General features: G+C 38.4%; 2 protein-coding genes across 10 annotated transcripts in view; both read right to left on the bottom strand.

Annotated features, from left to right (window-relative positions):
• The window catches only part of tubgcp6 (tubulin gamma complex component 6), an 86,364-nt gene extending 81,237 nt beyond the window's left edge, over window positions 1–5,127 (bottom strand). For 4 of the 5 annotated variants that reach the window (XR_010901610.1, XM_067436857.1, XM_067436854.1 and 1 more), the window contains exons 1-3: window positions 1,853–1,997; window positions 257–1,044; window positions 5–168 (exon numbers count right to left, since the gene is read on the bottom strand). Coding sequence is in view for 4 of the 5 variants with exons in the window: in XM_067436857.1 (XP_067292958.1) it covers window positions 5–168; window positions 257–1,009 (917 nt within the window). In the remaining variant the exon portion in view is untranslated. Of the gene's footprint in view, window positions 1–4; window positions 169–256; window positions 1,045–1,852; window positions 1,998–5,015 lie in introns of those variants that run through there. The other variant, XM_067436855.1, reaches the window with a different exon arrangement.
• The window catches only part of plxnb2b (plexin b2b), a 245,161-nt gene continuing 228,604 nt past the window's right edge, over window positions 4,967–21,523 (bottom strand). For all 5 annotated transcript variants that reach the window (XM_067436860.1, XM_067436862.1, XM_067436858.1 and 2 more), the window contains 8 exons: window positions 21,083–21,167; window positions 20,823–20,974; window positions 17,819–17,979; window positions 12,399–12,546; window positions 12,256–12,320; window positions 11,748–11,823; window positions 11,598–11,672; window positions 4,967–10,104 (listed from right to left, as the gene is read on the bottom strand). In XM_067436860.1, coding sequence (XP_067292961.1) covers window positions 10,000–10,104; window positions 11,598–11,672; window positions 11,748–11,823; window positions 12,256–12,320; window positions 12,399–12,546; window positions 17,819–17,979; window positions 20,823–20,974; window positions 21,083–21,167 — 867 coding nt within the window. In that variant the 3' untranslated portion in view covers window positions 4,967–9,999. The remainder of the gene's footprint in view (window positions 10,105–11,597; window positions 11,673–11,747; window positions 11,824–12,255; window positions 12,321–12,398; window positions 12,547–17,818; window positions 17,980–20,822; window positions 20,975–21,082; window positions 21,168–21,523) is intronic.

Here is a 21,523-nt window from a genome sequence, read left to right on the forward strand (position 1 = left end):
TTACCAGCCAATGTTCTCCCAACAGCGTCGTCTGCCGGGCACAAACGTCCGAAGGGCTTCCCATACGTCGATCTCAGGGCTGGGACTAGTCTCGGATTGGGAATCAGGAGTCAGGTTAGAGGCTGACTGGAAGCCTTCGTCATCAGACTGATCCAGAAACAGAGGAACCTGCAGAAACATCACATATATGTTACCTTGTAGGACAAGACTAAAGTACTAAAACATAATAAAGAATGGATAAATATAGTATCTTCACCCTTATGCTGAGCCCAGTAATGTCTGCGTTACTGGGAACGGGCGGCAGGTCCAGTCGGATGTCCATATCTGCTGTTCTGGAGTGCTGTAGAGCACCAAACAGTGACAGTCGGGTCTCTCTCTCAAACTTCTCTTCGACATCTGGTCTACGCCCCAATCCGAGCAACCCTGTGCCAGGTGGAGCGTCCATGATACTCAGGGTCCTGCAGACGCCCCCAAACACACCCCACTCCTCCCCACAGATCAAAGACCACGCCCTCTCCTCTAAACGCTGCATGTCCTGGCTCAGGTAGCCGCCCAACGGGGGTCGGCGGTGCACAGGACGCTCTCGCCGCATGTAGTCACGGCTGAAAGACAGAGGGGGCGGAGCCACGGACCCAGCCAGCTGCACCAGGAGTTCAAGGACAGAATTGAGTTCAGACAGTCCCGACCCGTCCCGTAGCTGACCCAGGAGTTCCTCCAATCTCTCCGCCTCCTCACCGCGGTTGGACACGCGCAGGTCAAATGAGATCATCAGTATTTTATTATGGGCAGGTGTGTTCGCCAGGGCGCTCGGTGCTGGTTTGGACGACCCGTCCAGGAAAAGTCCCGCAAGAAGCGCCCCATACGCACGCCTGCGCAGGGACCGACGCACCGACTCCCGCGACTCTGTGCCCAGAGCGCGCCGTTTCCATGACAACCCGGAGATGCTGCAGTCACAGAGCGCACCCAGCAACCCTGTGATGCTACCGCTGTTGCCGTGGCAACCTGACATCTCAGCGAGAACGCGCTATCATGACGCAGCAACACCTGGGCAAAACAAACAACATTTGTGGAATTTATACAATTACTAGAGAATATACACAGCGCAGTGTGTGTATTTTAGTGGGATCTAGAGGTGAGGTTCTAAATTGAAATTACCCAATGCTCACCCCTCGCTTCCAAAGCACATAAAGAAGCTACGGTGGTGGACACGGGACAAAAATGCCGTTGTCGGAGAGAGTATAGAGTGACTAGTGCTCTGTAGAGAAGTTTGTCTGTTTAGGGCCACCATAGAAACATGGTAGCGCAAAATGGCGACTTTACTATAAGGGGAACCGCAGTGTTTGAAGATAGAAATGACTCATTTGAAAGTAATAAAAACATAACGGTTCATTATGTAAGGTTTTTATACTTCACTGAAAACTAACCTTAAGTTATGTTTATTATAATGCATTTCTGTCAATAGATCCTCATAAACACTACACACTGCACCTTTAAAAATATAAATTGTCATCCTGGCTTTAATTACGCTTCTCCTTCTTTTGATTTAAATGGTAAAGTGTCTCAATAACTTTTGTTTATTTATTATTATCGTATTTGTGATATTAGTATGCCTTTCTGTTGAAATTGAATTGATGAATGAATCATACTTGATCCAAACACAACAGTCACAGCAAACAGCTCTAATATGTCTTTACATATGAATATTTAAGGTTTATTAGACACATAACTGGCTTATTTAGCAGATAAACACATTGTATTTGACGTATTTAATACCGAAGGCAGTAAACAAACACAACTGCGGCGTACAAACGCCAGCACGTTCACATATACGTGTCTGAGATCATTTACTCACGTTGGAACTCGAGCTTAAGCTGTCCGAGCTGCAAATGTTTATTCCGCATTAACGTGAATAAATATTAGTGGCAATAAAACAAACAGGCATTTGATGCGCATAAACACACGAGCTAGATTTCCTTAACCGCCGCGCTGCACACCGAAGTCCCGCCTTCTGTGTACTCTCATTGGAACGAATGTTAGAGAATGTGCATTCATTGGCTAAACCAGAGAAACGTGGGCGCCCACTCAGTAATTCCATTGGATCATACTTGATATGCACTTGCCTGTATTATGACGTACACATTTCCAGATAGCGCGTCGGCTAGCGGATTCGCGGCGAATTATGCATTTTTTTTTGGTCAAGATTCTCTTTAATGTATAAATAATATATTTACCGTTACATTCATACGAAGTTATGATACGTGATACACATTCCATTAATGATTAATATTATATTTCTCGTCAAACAACACTCCTTCAAAATGACTGAAAGTGCATAGGCCTACTTGAGTATTTATGTGGCCCAGGTTACTTTTATGCTAGCCTAAGTTACAACTCTGAGTAAAAAAAATTGAACCACCCTATTTGCAACAAGTCAGTTATTTATAAATATTGTAGTATTGTTTTGGTAACTTAATGGCTTTAAATGCATTGGATTTATACACCAAATTAACTTTTCTATTTACATGCAGATGTATTTGGTCTACTATCGACGGATGAGGTAAAAACAGGCTGGTTCATTTCGCCCGAAGGGAAAACAGACCAAAAAGTGAACTTTCAAACAAGCCAAAGAAGAGGTGGGGAAGATGTCCCTGGTGAGAAACAACAACTCCCTATTCAGGTTCAAACTCACCCTCTGGCTCCTGTGAGATATGCAGATGCCTTGAACACATCCACAAGCTACAGCTGTTTGTGGTCATGCACTACATTATTAATCATGACAATGCCCCCCTTTTCGGTTTCTGAGGTTTTCTTGAACCACAGCCGAGGGAGAATCCTTGAGTGTGTGTGTGTTTGAGGGTCCGTGTCTCCCTTTAAGGCAAAGCCGAAGAAATCTCATTAATATCTGAGGGTGAGACACCACTGCAGGTGAATACAAACACAAACACCTGCCAGAGTGGGCTTTCCTTGAGTGATGGCTCTCACAGCGAGAATGAAAGGGCCCGATCTTCTTATTTTCCCAGCATGTGAAAAATCTGAGCTGTTTTTTCGAGGCTCGGGCCCAGTTGCATGGAATCGTGACTAAGTTAATTCAGCGCCCATGCAGGGGGGCCGCACGGTCTGATCGGATTAATTCGGTTATAGAATCATGGGTAGCAGAAGCTCTTATGAAGCGGTCTCACGCGCAGACCTGCTCTTCCCCCTGTTTAACTAGAAGACAAAGACTCCTATAATACTAGGACTTTATGAATTTACACAAGTCAAGAGGCATAAAAGGTGAAGGGTTTATATTTAAACTGTGTCATCTCCTACAAAAATCTAATAAGGAATAGGTGTGATTAGATTTCGGCTTGCTGTTTAAATCGTGAACTGATAATCAGCTTGAAATGTTTTAGTTTGACACTCTTTAGATCTGCTTGGTGGGCTCAGGACTTGAGGAATATTCCTTCGCCAAAAACACTTTAAAAGGTTTTTCTCATTTGACCTGATTTGCCCACGTCACAGTGTGGTGAAGGTTTAGGGGTGGGGTTGGGTGAAGGGGATCATTTTCATTGCATGGTTTATTAACACCCATCAGTTTGAAAACACCCAAAAATTTAGAAATGCCCACTTTTGTTCCGGCCTAATTGGGGGTCTTAAAATGACACAATGCTTTTCCTTTTTGAGCCCATCCAAATACTCATAGGCCCCACTCCAAACGGCACCCTAAACCCTTGCAGTCTTCATACGAGTCCGCACTTTCATGACATAACGCCACTTTGACTGCCGGAAAGAAGTCTGCTGCACGGTTCACACTCAAAAGTGTACACCGAGGGTGCATATCGACCGCAAAGAGGGGGTTCACGAGCACCCTTCTGAGATCTCAAATGGGACACCCTATGGTGTGCAGCCATTGTAAGTCCACAAGACTGGAAGAACATAAGTGCCATTTGGGGCAGGACCACAGTTGAGGTCTTGTCCACTTGAGAGTGCATGCACGTGACAGACAGGAAGTAACAGCGAAAGACTGTCCCATGTCTTAAAAATGCCAGAGCAGTGCCCTGAACACACACTAAACACAGGCAGGGTCCGAAATCGAATACTTCCCTACTATATAGTAGCCGGAAAACATAATATGATAAAAGAATTCACAGTACTCATAAAAGGAGTAGGCAAAAAGTACCCGGATCAACTATTACTTTCCTAGTGAGATTCTGAAGTGTGCAAATGATGGACACATTACTATCCCATGAGGCCATAGGGGACGATTTGATTGGCAGTGAAGCGATGTACCTGACACTGGTAGGTCACATGATAAAGACAAAATGGTAAATATGTCCAGATTACATTCATACTACTCACAATGTATTTTTTTATTTTGCTGTCACAAAGACATAATTTAATTCAAAACTTGCACCTCCTCAAGAGAGTATGCGATTTCGGATGCAGCCTCACATTAATTCCTTGTACTGTTGGTTGCTAGGAGGGGTTTCCATTGGTTTGCATAAATTTGAACTCTAATTTGTTAAATTTTACAGGGGAGAAAACACTTTTTTGTTATTGCCGTCAACTCACTTGTTAGAAGCTAATCAAAATAAGCAGATGTTCAGTGTGTGTAACACCTTCATCCACAAAAACCACGACCAAGACTATGTGAAAATAGAATAAACATGGTTTGTTTTGTTAATATTTGCTGAACAGAAGAAAATCATACAGGTTTAAAACAATATGAGGAAGAGTAAATAATGACAAAAAATTATTTTTGGGTGAACATTTAGAAACCAGAAACTTAATTCTGAAATACTGACCCAGCCGTTCTGGTTCTCGAAGCTTTTTCCTTGTGCTCCACTCTCTTTTAAAGACATAAACTTCTTTGCTGACACCAAAATGTCATGTAGATCTCACCATTAAAGGTCACAATGTCTTAATGGCACCTGATTCATTTGAGACCCTCCAGATCAGGAGCCAGAAAAGAGGCGAAACCCAACACTTGAGAAATGGATGTGTATATTTATTCACATAAGGATGGCATGTTGGACCTGTGGCGGCATAGTTCACACACACGACATCAGTCCTCCAGGAGCCCGAAAGAGAATTCGCCGTCCTCCGTAATCCCAGAATACTTTGCTCTCGGCACATTCACAAGTGAAAGGGGAAAAAAAAAGTGTTGACAACAACAAACAAGTTTTCTCAGAGCATAACGCACAGGAGAACAGTGTAGACAGATTTGCATTTTAATACAAAGGCATATATTTTCTTTAGGACATAAAATAATGATATTAACTGCACAGCAGTAAGAAGAAAAGGTCGTGTACAGATTGTTTGTTCATACACACCATTGAAACACAATTTCGAGTCGGTACAATAATAAAAACATTTGTGCTAATCAATAATTCCTTTTGCATAAAGACCAAACGTAATGGCAGCTGTCCGGAGGGAACGTTTTGACATTCTCCTCCGCACGTTTATTCAGCTCAAGCGTTTTCCCACTGCAGTAAAACTCCTAAAAAGCACACACTCACACACATACACACACACTCACCACAAACACCCAAAAGATCTGCACGGTATTAAAAACGGCGCTTTTGCTCTATACATACAGCATGTTCAAATATATTGGCATATTCTGGCTACAGCACACCTCTGAATACTGCACTTACTGATGTCTAACACCACACTTCACGTACGCCACGACCTCTGACCTCTACACGCCCTACGACTACCGAAACCCCACCCACCCCGACGTCTTCAGTACCACCGCACCGTCACATTGAAACACTTTTAAGGCACGTTTTGGCTACAGAAAGGCGTTAAAAGAAGCGTTTTACACTCGACTACAGAGACCTGCATCTGTGCTAAAAGGGATAGTTCATCGTTAAAAAAAGACAATTTCAGAATTATTTACTCACCGCCATGTCGTTCTGTTTCAGTGGGACACAAAAGTAGGAATTTGTGAATCTTTTTTTTGTGTGTGTCTCTTTATGGCAGGAAATGTGTCAAGATCCTTCCTTCTTTTGTGTCCTATGGAATTGGGAATGACATGTACTGCAAAAATGATTAATTTTCGTAGTACTTTTGGTCTAATTTTCCACTACAAACATCTAAACATTTTTAAATCAAGATGCAATTTCTTGAGAAGCAAAATTAATTATATAAAAAACTCAAAATGAATTGAGCTTACACGTAAAACAACAATAATAATAAAATACTTAATTTGAAGGGAAAACAAGATGACTTTTCTTACCCAATATTGGCATTTGTTCTTGTTTTCTCAGTAAACTCACTGAAGTTTTGACCGATCATACTAACAATAAACTGACAAAACGTGTCATTTTGCTTTTCAAGTAAATGTACAGTCTTATGATGAGATTGTTTAGATATTTGTACTGAAAACAAGACAGAAATACTGAGTAAGATCATTTTTTTGCAGTGTGAGTGCATAAAAGATGATGACATTTTTATTTTTGTGTGAACAATCCCTTTAAGATGAAAGAGAATGATGGGAAAGCATGGCGTCAGCATCACACATGCAGTTAGGATCAAACGCAGCTCCTGCTGGTTGTATTAAAGCGGAAGGAAAGAGAGAGGGAGGGCCGCGCCAAAGAGCTTCATGCCAAGCAATGCCGCCCAACTCTCAACAGAAACGGAGGAATCGCAACATCTGACATGGCAAGCCATCTGCTACCGTGATACCGCTGCTCTCAGATCAGTGACCGGCTGCGATTTCAGACCGGAGAAGGCTGTGAAACTCCCTGAACCGCTAAAACACACGAGTTCTGGGGAACACATTCGCAGAAAACCTGTTTAAAGACCCTATGAAATTAAAATCAGGAGTTTTATGGTTTTATAAATGCAAATGTACTATTAGTTTTCTGGCAGAAGGATGACACAATAATAAAATAATGCTTTCATGAAAAGTACTTAAAGGGATAGTTCACCCAAAAATGAAAATCAGCCTGTGATATTCTCATCCTCAAGTTATTCTAGGTGTATATGACATTCTTCTTTCAGACGAATACAATCAGTTATATTTAAAAATGTCCTGGCTAATCCAAGCTTTATAATGGCAGCCCCAAATTTGAAGAGCAAAAAAATGCGTCCATCCATTATAAAAGTCCTCCACACGGTTTCGGGGGGGTTAATAAAGGCCTTCTGAAGTGAAGCGTTTGGTCTGTGTAAGAAACATATCCATATTTAACACGTTATGAAGTAAAATATCTAGCTTCCTACCAGACCGCATCCCGTATTCAACCTGCAAAGAAAGCGTAATTGCCCCGACGATGATGTTGGATGTAGCCTAAAAATTCACTCACTCACTTCATTTTCATCACTCACTTCTGAAAGAAGAATGTCATATACACCTAGGATGACCTGCGGGGTGAGTAAATCATGGGCTAATTTTCCTTTCTGGGTGAACTATTCCTTAAATATTTTTATTACACAGAAACAGTTGAATAAAATCAATCATGGCCATGTTATGTAACTCCTAACAATACCCTTAAGCTGTTACTATAGCTCTATCCCAATTTAGTGGCCACATCCTTCAATGGGCTATTCAGTGACAGCGGCTCAGGAAGAAGGCTGTCCCAATTCAAAAGCTTCTTTAAATGCGGCATCTGTAACAGATGCAAGTACTAGACAACAAGCATCTTCTGTAGGCTACACCATCCCATTTGACAACGCTCTTTCTGACGTTTTGTGGCCTTCGAAGGATGCAGCCTCTGAATTGGGACTAGTGTGGTCAAAAATACAGACTTCTGCAACAAGTCGGTACTGAAATTTAAAAAATGTGGCGATACCAGCGTTTCCCTCTAACATTTTGAGCCTCTGATTGGCCATTGTATTCACGCAAACGCTCCTGTGTGTATCTGTAGCCAATCATAGACATATATGTTGAGCGTGTGAACACAATGACCAATCAGAGGTGTTTAAGAATCTGTTCAACAGTGCTAAGAATAATAGAGGGAAATTCTGATATCGTCACAATTTTTTGGCATACGAGCCGGTACTTTTGACAACACTAATTTGGACAGCTTATATTCTTGTACATTATTGCTTCATTTTAGCATATACTGTACACTAGCATTCAGAAGTTTGGGTTAAGATTTTTTAAAAGATGAATGGAAATGAACACTTATTCAGCAAGGATGCATTTAATTAATCAAAACTTACAGTAAAGACATTTATAATGTTACAAATGATTATTATTTCAAATAAATGTGCTCTTTGGAGTTTAATTCATAAGAATCCATCGGAATCATGATAAAAATATAGTTTTAAATATAACTGTTTTCAACATTAGTAATAATAATTATAATGATTTCTGAAGGATCATGTGACACTGAAGACTGGAGTAATGATGCTGAACGTTCAGCTTTGATCGCAGGAATAAATTACATTTTAAGTTATTTTAAATTGTAATAATATTTCACAATATTACTATTTTTAGTGCGTTTTGATTAAATACAGTAAACGCAGCCTTGGTGAGCAAAGATGGTTCTCTCAAAACGTACAATAAAATCGTACCAACCGCAAAAAAATGTATATGCGTGTATACACATCGCTTTTTTTATCTGGACAAACGGACCAAAAATATAGATGACTTGTTCTTTAGTCCACAAAGCTCTCTAGAATGAGAGTGTCTCTTCCTCCTAACTTATACACACCTGCTCCGACTAGCATTAGCTATTAGAAGAAGACAAATCAGCCTGTAACGCAACACAAAGAGCTTTGAGCTTTCCTTGGTGCCACAAATCTGCCAACAACAACAACAAAAAAAGGTAAAAAGATAAAAGCGTCTCTCGGAGCAGAATTTTGGCTGGGTTCTATAGTACCATCTTGTTTAGTGGCAAATAACAAACAAATTAGCGTGTCATTATCCTCTCTGCCAAAATAAAGCCATTAACGTTCCAGATCACACATCTAAACCCTTCCAATGGAACCACAAAGAGTCAAACGAGAAGCTTCCCGTCAATCCTCTCAGCAAAAACACCTCGAAGGCCAGACACACTGGAAGTTCAGGCCTCAGACACGTTTAAATCTGGCTCTGCCAAAAATCTCTCCTGTGCGTCGACTATCTGTGCCGTACGGAATAAAGTCAGTCAGTAGCGAAGCTTTCACAATTAAACAACTTTCTGAAATTAAATATCTGAAATAAAGTCTTTTCATAGCTACCATTATACATAAAAAAGAAATGCCTTATCGTATTTTTTCATTTATTATTGCCTGTGTTGATTATCTGTGGATCTACGAGTGAGTCCATATGGCTGAACTGAAACAGAAATGGAAATGGACGGCCATTTGATCATCAAAATGGATATGTTTGGAATCAAATACTAGCAAACTGCTGTATACACTGTTTATGTTATATAATTATGAAATTGTACAACCAATTTTGTCTTATAACATTTCTTCAAAAACAAAAAATAGTGAGTAAAAAAGGAGAACAACTCAAACTATTTGCAATCGTATAGATTCCTATTGAAATTTGGCAGGAAAAATTGCAGCGCAACTGTAAATGTGACCGCAGCTTTATGCTGCATGTTTTGGCAAATATTACAGATACAGATAATTTGCGCACTACACCTGTACAGTATATAATATAGATGAGTAGTATGCTAGTATGATTTTCCAAACACATCCCATGCAATCCCTACTGTCATCTTCAGCTGCTTTTGATTGGACGATACCAGATATGACCTCACTGTAGGCACACCCCCTGCATACACACACCGCAGGGTCATGGGCAGCTCCCTTTTGGTCAAAATATAAGCACACACACACATTCTTGCACGCGCGCACACACAGAAGCTTTAAAAACAACTGACACAAGGCCGTCTATTTAAAAAGTTATTTTCCTCTTATAAAGCTTTCTGCATAAAGACTGCACATTAAAAAAAATATAGAATACAATTCTTAAAACCTTTTGTCTCTACATGGGAAGAAATTGAACATCCGATTATAATGATGAGCTAAATACACACGGAGAGTGTTGGTACAGCATTCTCTCTCTCTCTGACGGGGTTAGAGGTCGGTCACTTTATTCTCCAGCGCGGCGGCGATCTGTTGCAGTCTCAGTGTTAACTGTTTACTCTGGGCTGCAGGGTCTTCATCCAGAGACTTGATGATCTACAGACACAGCGAAGGACCATGAGCCTTTAGTTCATCCGTCCGTCCATCTGTCCGTCTGTCCGTCCGTCCGTCCATCATCATCTATCTATCTATCTATGTATGTATCTATGTGTCTATCTATCTATCTATCTATCTATCTATCTATCTATCTATCTATCTATCTATCTATCTATCTATCCATCCATCCATCCATCCATCCATCCATCCATCCATCCGTCCGTCGGCTATCTATCTATCTATCTATCTATCTATCTATCTATCTATCTATCTATCTATCTATCTATCTATCTATCTATCTATCTATCTATCCATCCATCCATCGGCTATCTATCTATCTATCTATCTATCTATCTATCTATCTATCTATCTATCTATCTATCTATCTATCTATCTATCTATCTATCTATCTATCCATCCATCCATCCATCCATCCATCCATCCATCCATCCATCGGCTATCTATCTATCTATCTATCCATCCATCCGTCCATCGGCTATCTATCTATCTATCTATCTATCTATCTATCTATCTATCTATCTATCTATCTATCTATCTATCTATCTATCTATCTATCTATCTATCTATCTATCTATCTACCCACCCAGCCGCCCGCCATCTCTCTGTCTGTCTGTATCTATCTATATGTCCATCTGTTGGCTATCTACTATATTCATCCATTCATGGTAAAATATGTATGGTATATTTAATGGAAGTCTATATATTAGGTTCTGTTACTGTGCCCCCTTTTTATTTGAAGATTTTCCCCCATCACTTTCAATCATTTTTATCTATTAATTTAAATGGTCCTGCTGTGTGACAAATTAATTTTAACCGTTTAATTATTCCACATAGTCTCTCAATTAATAAAAAACTACATGGATATTATTTATACAAGAATTTCAGAAATGCTGTTAAAAAGGTTTAGATGAAATCAAGCATGTCAATGTTGTCATTCCATGTCAATATCCTGTGTGTGTGTGTGTGTGTGTGTGTGTGTGTGTGTGTGTGTGTGTGTGTGTGTGTGTGGGCTGGTAATCCCTACGTTATGGGGACAAAATGTCCCCACAAAGATGGCAATATCCAAAATCCTTGTCCTTGTGGGGACATTTTTAGGTCCCCATGAGGAAAACATCTTATAAATCATACAGAAGGAGTTTTATTTGAAAAGTAAAAATGCAGAATGTTTCCTATGATGGGTAGGTTTAGGGGCTGTGTGTGTGTGTGTGTGTGTGTGTGTGTGTGTGTGTGTGTGTGTGTGTGTGTGTGTGTGTGTGTGTGTGTGTGTGTGTTTGTGTGTGTGATGGGTAGGTTTAGGGGTAGGGCAGTGTAGGGGGATAGAAAATACGGTTTGTACAGTATAAAAACCATTACGCCTATGGAAAGTCCCCATAAAACATAGAAACTACATGTGTGTGTGTGTGTGTGTGTGTGTGTGTGTGTGTGTGTGTGTGTGTGTGTGTGTGTGTGTGTGCTGGTGTGTGAGCACTCACCCCATCGTAATATTTACTGGCGTACCGGTAGAGCTGGTGAAGAGCCACCTGTGTGTTCAGTTTATCTGTGTGTGCCTAAAAAACAAACATAAATCAAAACCAGTCTCTTAATTTTCCATGAAAATCCTCAAAAGCCCGTCAAACACTCACCCGTGACACTTCAGCCAGATGCGTGTTCATTTCCTGGTCACTGACTGACACCATCTGCCGGATTCCTTTATAGTAGCTGTGGAGAAACACACCATACATTTGATTTATACTGCAGATTATTCTGACTGACATGTAAAGCAACAAACCATGTTCACTTAAGACATTTAGGGGCTGTTAAATCAACTGAAACGACAAAGCAGAATATACTTCTGTGTTCAAATATAACATTTACTTGCTAGTGACTCAAACATTCAAAGATTTGATAACTTTAAACTTTAGCAGACTAGTTCCACCTTAGAATTGCTCATTGTAGGCGCCTGGAAACAATCATAATCATTTGATTCCCGGCGGACTTATAAAAACCCGTCACACCGACTTGCCGAGATATTGCATAAACTCAGTCAATCATTATGTTGAGAAATTTCTCTCCATTTTTGCACACAACGTCTGTAAACCCTATGTGGGCGTTGGGCTGGAGGCTGAGACTGTGCAATGCTGGAGCACTTACTCGTCTACCATCCTTTTGTAGGTGGAGATCTCCTTTGCATAGAGTAATTTGTTGCTGGGAGAATCCTGGAGGCAAGAGAGAAAATAAATGTAAATCAATGATGTGTTTCTTTATGCGTCTGTAGCTGATTCTCAAACACTTACCCGACTGAGTTTGTGCTCTGTTTTCGTGCAGGCGTCCATGAAGGTCTGAGCTATGACGGACAAAGAAGCGTCCACGACCTCGCTCACGTGCACGTCGAAAATGAAGTGAGGGTTCTTCAGAATGTTCACCCAGAAACGCAGCGGCAAACTGCAGAGAGAGACGGATTGGTATTAAAGGGGCTGTTAATATGTAAGAAATACTTCACCTGTGATAGTCATGGTTCCTTACACCAAAAACATTATTTAGTCATTAGTTTATATATATGTTTGCTAAATACATATATATGTTTGTGTGTGTGTGTGTGTGCACATTATGTTTACAAACTTATGCGATTAATCGTGATTGATACATTTGATAGTACTATATATATATGTGTGTGTGTGTGTGTGTGTGTGTGTGTGTGTGTGTGTGTGTGTGTGTGTGTGTGTGTGTGTGTGTGTGTGTGTGTTTGAAAAAAGTCTCTTATGTTCATCAAACCTTAATTTATTTGAACAAAAATATAGAACAAAAAACAGTAATATTTTGACATATTACAATTTTAAAAATATTGTTTTTCTATTTGAATATACTTTAAAATGTAATTTATTTCTGTGATCAAAGCTGAATTTACTCAATTACTGAATTTATTCTTCAGTGTCACATGATTCTTCAGAAATCATTGTACTATGATTTATTTATCCTTTATTTTACCAGGAAAAAAATCCCATTGAGATATAAATCTCTTCTACCAGGGAGTCCTGGCCAAAATGGCAGCACAATTAACATTAAAGATGAGAGCACTTCTAGTATCAAAATACTTTGCATTTCACTCCATAGTATAGGAGCATAAGTGAAAGAGGCAGCTTTGCCAAATTCAGAATACAATCTCGGCACAATTAAAAGTAATTTAGAAGATGATTCTTTTAAGTACAAGTATAGTATGATAAAAGGCTACAGATGTATGGAGGCAGTGTGCCTAATAGAGCCTTAGCAGTAAACAGCAGCATATGCGTTTTTCTCCTCTGATACAAAGAGGGCCATCCAACCAGTTCATACAAAGTACAGTGATTGGTACGTGTAGAAACACCAGTCACATATCGTAGCGCAGTATGATATACAGTGGGGCAAAAAAGAATTAAGTCAGCCACCAATTGTGCAAGTTCTCCCACTTAAAAAGATGAGAGAGGCCTGTAATTTTCATCATAGGTTCACTTCAACTATGAAAGACAGAATGAGGGAAAACATTTTTATAAGGAATCTATTTGCAAATTATGGTGGAAAATAAGTATTTGGTCAATAACAAAAGTTAATCTCAATACTTTGTTATAAACCCTTTATTGGCAATGACAGAGGTCATACGCTTTCTGCTGGTAGTTTGGCCCATTCCTTCATGCAGATCTCCTCTAGAGCAGTGATGTTTTGGGGCTGTCGCTGGGTAACAAGGATTTTCAACTCCCTCTAAAGAGAATTACATTTTCAACTCCCTCTTGAAATGCTCCATACGAAGCCACTCCTTCGTTGCCCCGGCGGTGTGTTTGGGATCATTGTCATGCTGAAAGACTCAGCCACATTTCATCTTCAATGCTGATGGAAGGAGGTGTTTACTCATAATCTCACGATACATGGCCCCATTCATTCTTTTCTTTACATGGATCAGTCATCCTGGTCCCTTTGCAGAAACAGCCCCAAAGCATGATGTTTCCACCCCAATACTTCCCCTATAGTAGGTATGGTGCAACTCAGCATTCTTTCTCCTCCAAACATGACAAGTTGAGTTTTTACCAAAAAGTTCTATTTTGTTCCATCTGACCATATGGCATTCTCCCGATCCTCTTCTGAATCCTCCAAATGCTCTCTAGCAAACTTCAGATGGGCCCGGACATGTACTGGCTTAAGCAGGGGGACACGGCTGGCACTGCAGGATTTGAGTCCTTGGCGGTGTAGCGTGTTACTGATGGCAGCCTTTGTTACTTTGGTTCCAGCTCTCTGCAGGTCATTAGGTGTGGTTCTGGGATTTTTGCTCACCGTTCCTGTGATCATTTTGACTCCACAGGGTGAGATCTTGCGTGGAGCCCCAGATTTTCTAATAATTGCTCCCACAGTTAATTTCTTCACATTCAGTCTTCCCAGCCTGGTGCAGGTCTACAATTCTGTTACTGGTGTCCTTTGACAGCTCTTTGTTCTTGGCCATAGTGGAGTTTGGAGTCTGACTGTTTGAGGTTGTGGATAGGTGTCTTTTATACTGATAACAAGTTCAAACAGGTGCCATTAATATAGGTAACAAGTGGAGGGCAGAGGAGACTCTTAAAGAAGAAGTTACAAGGTCTATGAGAGCCAGAAATCTTGCTTTTTTATAGGTGACCAAATACTTATTTTCCACCATAATTTGCAAATAAATTCTTTAAAAATTAAACAATGTGATTTTCTGGATTTTTTCCCACATTCTGTCTTTCATAGTTGAGGTGTACCTATTATGAAAATTACAGGCCTCTCTCGTCTTTTAACCGGGAGAACTTACACAATAGGTGGCTGACTAAATACTTTTTTGCCCCACTGTATACCATCAATTGTTTTTGGTGAAAATAGATTTGCATGCATATAAATCACATCACCATAATCTAGCACAGCAAGAAAACAACTTTAGATGATTCTCTTTTTAGCTTTCAAGGGAAAACATTTCTTTAAACGAAAATTTAAGTCTGAGCTTTTTTTTTTTAAAGGAGATTTTCAATATGCATATTAAAACTCAAGCTTTCATCGAGCCATATGCCTGGGTATTTATAGCTGTTAACTTTTTCTATATAGTCCCCTTCTAAGGTTAAATCGGTAGAACCACAGTTTTAGTACAAGTAAAGAGCATATTTTTTGTTTTGTTTTTTGTTAGTATTTATAACCAGTTTTAATTTTAACAATGAGGATTGCAATACCTTGGAAACAGTTGTACTCAGAAATTAAAATGAATGCTGTCAAATGTAAAATTAAACCATGTAAGTTTCTCATGGTCTTCATTTTTGATGAAGATAATGTGCTATTTTATTAAAAGCTAATAAATATATCCATCTATAGCAATGAGATGTATTCCCATTTTCTTGACAGTATTGTTAAAAATATCACATCAGCAGCCAGCCGCCAAGTGTGTAATTCTTTGGAGACGCTTATCTATTTTGCATGTTATACAAATCAACAAACTACACAAGTAATCATGACAGTGACAAGAGATGCGACCGTACCGGAGTGTGCAGGCGGCGGATCTTATGTTTCCTATTGGGGCGTGGCACCCCATCACCCCTGGTTACAGTGCACTAATCTAGTCTTTTAAAGAACATTTTGATAGACTGATTAAGCCCCTCTTCATTTTCATGATGTTACTGGTACCAGATTTTTTTCCTGACATTTTCAGTCAGTTTCACTTCCACTGTAACTTTTTCTAACTTCAATTGTTCTCGGGGCAGCCCCTACAATGAGTGGTCCTGTTCACCAATTAACCATCAGACTAAACCATTTTTAGGGAGAGTAGAGAGAGTAAATTTGGACAGCTTCTTTAACTCTTTCCGCAAGCATTTAAAAAAAAAAAAAAGTTGCCAGCTACCGCGAGGGTTTTTGACAATTTTCACCAACATTTAAAAGCCCATCGAATATTTTGTCTCTTCTTTTAAACAAACAAATAAACAAACAAACATATACACACACATATACATATATAGGGGGTGAAGTGTATAAGAGAAGTATGTAGCAAATGCAATTTTGTTTATTTCTTAGCCTAGTTTTGATGTAAAGTAAATAGAGTAAATGTAAGTCGAGGAGTCGATTCCATAGATTCCTACTGTGGGAGTCAGGAATCGGACTCAACTCCAAAAAACACCCCTAGTTTGGAGTTGCTGATAGGTGCTAATACACTGTCAGAAAAAAAAGATACATTGCTGTCACTGAGCGGTACCCTAACCGAAAGGTACTAAAATTTAACTTTAGTGTACTAATACGCACTCTTAAAGGAAGTGTATATAAGATTGTGGCCAAAACTGGTACTGCAATCACTATCAAATGACTGTAGAGCGGTGTATCCCTCTCCCCCTCCCCCTGACTCGAGGTTGCCAGATTGGCTGCAGGATCAGCAGGAACGTTTGTAGATCTGCAGCTGTGGTAACTAGAGCAGATCTGGCAACCAGGATGCCCAAACACTACTAACTTCATGATTTGACCAATCATGAAGTTAGTAGTGTTTGGGCATCCTGGTTGCCAGATCTGCTCTAGTTACCACAGCTGCAGATCTACAGCTGGAGGGCGGAGCTTCAGGCCAAAACACAACATGACATCATCAACATCAGCTGAGGGATGCAACAACAACATTTAAATGACAATATCCTGGCCGGACTACTGTTGTCAGTGATGTAAGTATTTGAAATGAACATGATTTCTTTACGTCTAGTAACATATCAGGGCCATTTTATGATTCATTGAAATACATTTCTTACATACAGTTCCTTTAAATTACTAATATGTACCATTTAGGGACAAAGATGTACCTTTCCACTTTTGTACCTTTTGTACCACCCCAGTGACAGCACTGTACCTTTATTTCTGAGAGTGATAGGTGGTTGCTTAGTAGTGTTGTTCTAGTGTGTTGTTTGTTTCTATGTGGTTGCTATGGCTTGGGTCCCTCCTTCAATACAAGCATTTAATCATTTCATCCTAAGTCTGACCACTAAGTAAAGTAGCAGCACAACTCTCTTGAACAAATTGTACGATCTATGAAATCATTCACGTCAAACATGTTTAATAATCACGGTCAGGGGTTTGTTTTAAATCTCCCACCCTCAGGATGAGCAACAGTGATGCTCTCCTTAGCAAACACCGCTAATTATGCATTTAATCCATTTGATACCGAGTCTTTCCTGCAATTAGAGCATAAACTCAGTACAGGGCAAATAATTCACTCAATCCGCCCCTCAATACTCGCGCCGTCGGAGCATGAACACGGACAGACGGCTTTGGAATTTCAAACAGGTTATTAAACAGCTCCGGCTTTTGTTTCCTGTGAGCCGGTTTAAAAAAGCTCATTCAGATGACTGATTTCAGAATATATATTGGCTAGTTGCATCTCTGCGGAGAAGAACAGAGAGGAGAAAAAAAAGGTGTATAATAACAGAACAATTAAATTAACCAGGGACGTAATTAAGGTGTTTGTTTGGCTGTGAGCGGTTTTATATTTAATAGAATCGCTGGTGAAGCTGCTGGAGTGATGATATTACTCGTCACATTTATTCACATCTCCGCGGCAGCTGTCAATCACGCCGCATCCGCGCCGGCACATCAGCCGGAATAAATGAACGCGCCGCTGACATTAGCATATGCCGAGCGTCTCAAGGGAGAAGAGGCAATCAGAGAGCAGAGACGCCCGCTGTGACTGGCACAACGCGAACACACACACACACTTTCCCACCTGTTGGTCTTCCAGATGTGTATGGTTTCCTCGTCTACGTTCTCGTGTCTTAGGGCTTGCTCATCCAGGAAGTCAAAGAAGTATTTAACCGCCGGCGGGACGGTGGCACCAGAACAGAGCACGCTGCGAAAGAAATCATCCACGAACTGCTGCAGCGTTCCCTGAAACACACACACACACACACACACACAAGCTCATTATACTTCAGGGATTAGAAAAAAGTGCTGGAAATGTTTTTTAGAGGATCAACCATAAAACGTTTCTACATATCTCACTAAAACTGTTTCTACCTCCCCTAGGCTCTTAAAAGTCAAGCTCTAGAGTTGATGCCATCAAGATTGAATATTTTTTATTTATTAAATATTATCCTATAATTAATAGTTATTTTATTCAGATACCTGTTTATGTAAATTGTAAATATCTATAAATGAATGGATAGGTCTGTTAACCCTTTAAATATTTTAAATAAGAAAAATAAAAGAGTTTGAAGTTCTCTGTAAGTCTTTTTTTGACAGTCAAGAATAATTTTCTAAAAACTATAAATACATTTTTTATTTAAAAAAATAAAAGATTTGATGCCATGAATGTCATAAAAGACTGAACATGTTTTATTTTATAATTTTTAATAATATTTTATTAAAATGTTTTTTTTTGGGTTTTTTTAATCAGTGTAATATTAAAGTATTATTATTATTTCAGACAGAAGATTTACTTATTTTGTGTTTATTTGATTTGAATTATTGTAATATTCATTATTATTATTTCAGACAAAATATTTGATGCCATGAATCTTGTAAAAGTTTGATTTTTTTTTAAAATAAATAAATTCTTATTCTTATTATTATTTTTTTTATTATTATTTATTATTATTATTATAAGAAAGTGTTTAACCCTGCAAACCTCCAGATATATTATACATTTTGTATATTTGTTTGTTTGTCCCCCATTAAAAAATTGTTATATACACCTAATTATTTTAATAAAAAAAATAAATAAATAAATAAATAAATAATAATAATAATAATAATAATAATAATAATATATATATATATATATATATATATATATATATATATATATATATATATATATATATATATATATATATATATATATATATATATATATATATATATATATATATACACACACACACACACACACACACACACACACACACACACACACAAAATATTTGTTAGAATTGTTAAGGAATTTTTTGTATGGAAAGAGATGCATAAAGTTACACTATCCAACCGGAGCCCTAAACGTAACAGAGATCTTTAATGAAAAATGAACAATAAGAGCAGAGCATCGTCTGATTTCTTCCCACATCAGCCTCTGGGTCACTGACCGCCACACACATGGCTGTTTTCACGCACGATCGGGGGAAGTTACACGCTCACTTCAACGTTTCTCCTCTCTCCTCTACGCTTTGTTTCTGTCGGCCCTGACAGCTTTACGTGCCGCTGAATCACTTCTGTACGAGGTGAAAGACGTGCGATGTAATTAGCCTCAGTAATCGCTCAATTTACGGCCGACACAAGGACGAGACGAACCAATCAAACAGAATTAGATGAGTTAAGAGAACATGTGAGCACTCACAATACTTCCTGGAGCTTATAATAATCATACGACACGTGCCCCTCATTAAATACTGCTGTGGAATTGGACTGTTCGTCACAAATATTAAATCAAAACAGATTATGCAGGGTTTTTATAATCTTCCAACCAAATGCAAAGGGCAAAAATCATTTCTTAATCAGCTTTTTATTGAAAATATGTATAATTAAGGTCACAATATGTTGATTACTGAAACCAGGACACGTCCCGGCAATGAGATACTTGCAGATTGCCCTAGTGCCGGTCAATTTAAATGGCCCAATGAAAAATAATGAAAACCAGGACACTCTCATCACTTCATAAAAACAGCCAGGACAGGACATGTCCTGAGGAAAAGGGACGTTTGGTCGTATAATACAAGATAAACTTACTAGTTTTCAGGAATACATCTTGAACCAAGTTTATTTTTCATATTTATTCTTTATTTTTACATTTATATACGTTTTCTTATTTGTTGTTCTTATTTTGTTGTCATTGTAATATTTAATTAGTATAATTTCCCCCCCAGACAGAATTAAACTTTAAAATAAATAAAACATATTTATTTATTAAAAAGGATTTTTAACCCTTTAAATATTTTAAATAAGAAAAAAAGTGTTTTTTGACAGTCAAGCATAAAATGTTTCAAAAAACGGAAATATATCATTCAAAGATTTGATGCCATGAATATTGTAAAAGATTGATCATGTTTTTTATTTTATAATTTTTAAATAATATTAATTAAAAATCTTTTATTCTTTTTTATTATTGTAGTATTTAATTATTATAAAAAATATTTCTTAATCAGTATATTATTATTAAATCAAATCAAAAATAAATTTAATTAAAAAATATAAATAAATCACTATAAAAATGACAAATAAATAAGCTAAGTTTAAACACAAATTAAATCACGTTTTAAATGTCTATTTATTTATGAATTTATTTTTTATGAATTTGTTTTATTTAAGTAATAAATTGGTAATTCATTCCTTCATTTTATTTTAAGCGGTACTCTCAGTCCTCTATGCAGTGTTGATTTAAAGAATATTTCCTATACATTTTATTAATTGTTTAAAGAAAACGTTTAGATATATTTTACTGAAAAATGAGGCAAGAAACATGTTCTATCAAATCCACTAAACTACGCCATGTGGATCACGGCCAATGGATAAATGGATAAAATCAAGTCCCGCCCTCATCCCTGGTTAATTTAACTGTTCTGTTATTTTACACCTTTTTCCTCCTCTCTGTTCTTCTCTGATTGAGATGCAGCTAGTCAATATAGTTCATCTGAATGAGCTTTTTAAAACCGGCTCACAGGAAACAAAACCTGGAAGTTAAATGTCATTTTTCTTGCGATTTTACACCAATTCCACCAGTAGCAGGAAGCGCTCAGCACCTTGACGGAGAGCAGTCGGGTGAGATATATCTCTGTGATGGCTTTGGTCATGGATTTGTCCTTCATACTTCCTCTCTTAGACTTCATCTCATCCAGCTCGTCGGCTGGTCGCACCAGGTGAAAAACTTTATCATCCTCCAGCAGGGCGTTTCCTGTGAGTTTGGGAGAAGAGAGTGAGACGCGGGGGTAGGAGTGATGAACCCATCTGAGCGTGTACTTCAGAGATGTCAGAGCAAGTTAGGAAGTAGACTTCAACTCACTCTCTTCGTGGTTATCGTGATTTTGGTCGTACGACTGATGTGTGTGCTGAACCCTGGAGAGGACCACTGTTGCATTATCACGTACCTAAAACACACACGCACACACACAACACACAAGGAAGTGGCGTCACTTTTAGAAACAAAAAAAAATTACACCATGTCTTTGCTGAAACAAAAATTCAACATTTGCTTTCTCCAAAACCCAGCGTGCATTTTGAAGGATCAAGGATGCACAGATGTTTATTTATTATTAATTTATTTAAAAAAATGTATATAAATTTAAAATTGATTACAAATATATATATATGTAATATTTTTACAATAATTGTATTATATATATATATATATATTATTTACTATATTAATATATACTAATATTTATATATAATATATGTATTTTAAAATAACTTAATTTGTATAACTGATTTATGTCAACCTTTT

This window comes from Pseudorasbora parva, chromosome 25 (genome assembly GCF_024679245.1).
Source record: "Pseudorasbora parva isolate DD20220531a chromosome 25, ASM2467924v1, whole genome shotgun sequence".
NCBI lineage: Eukaryota > Metazoa > Chordata > Actinopteri > Cypriniformes > Gobionidae > Pseudorasbora > Pseudorasbora parva.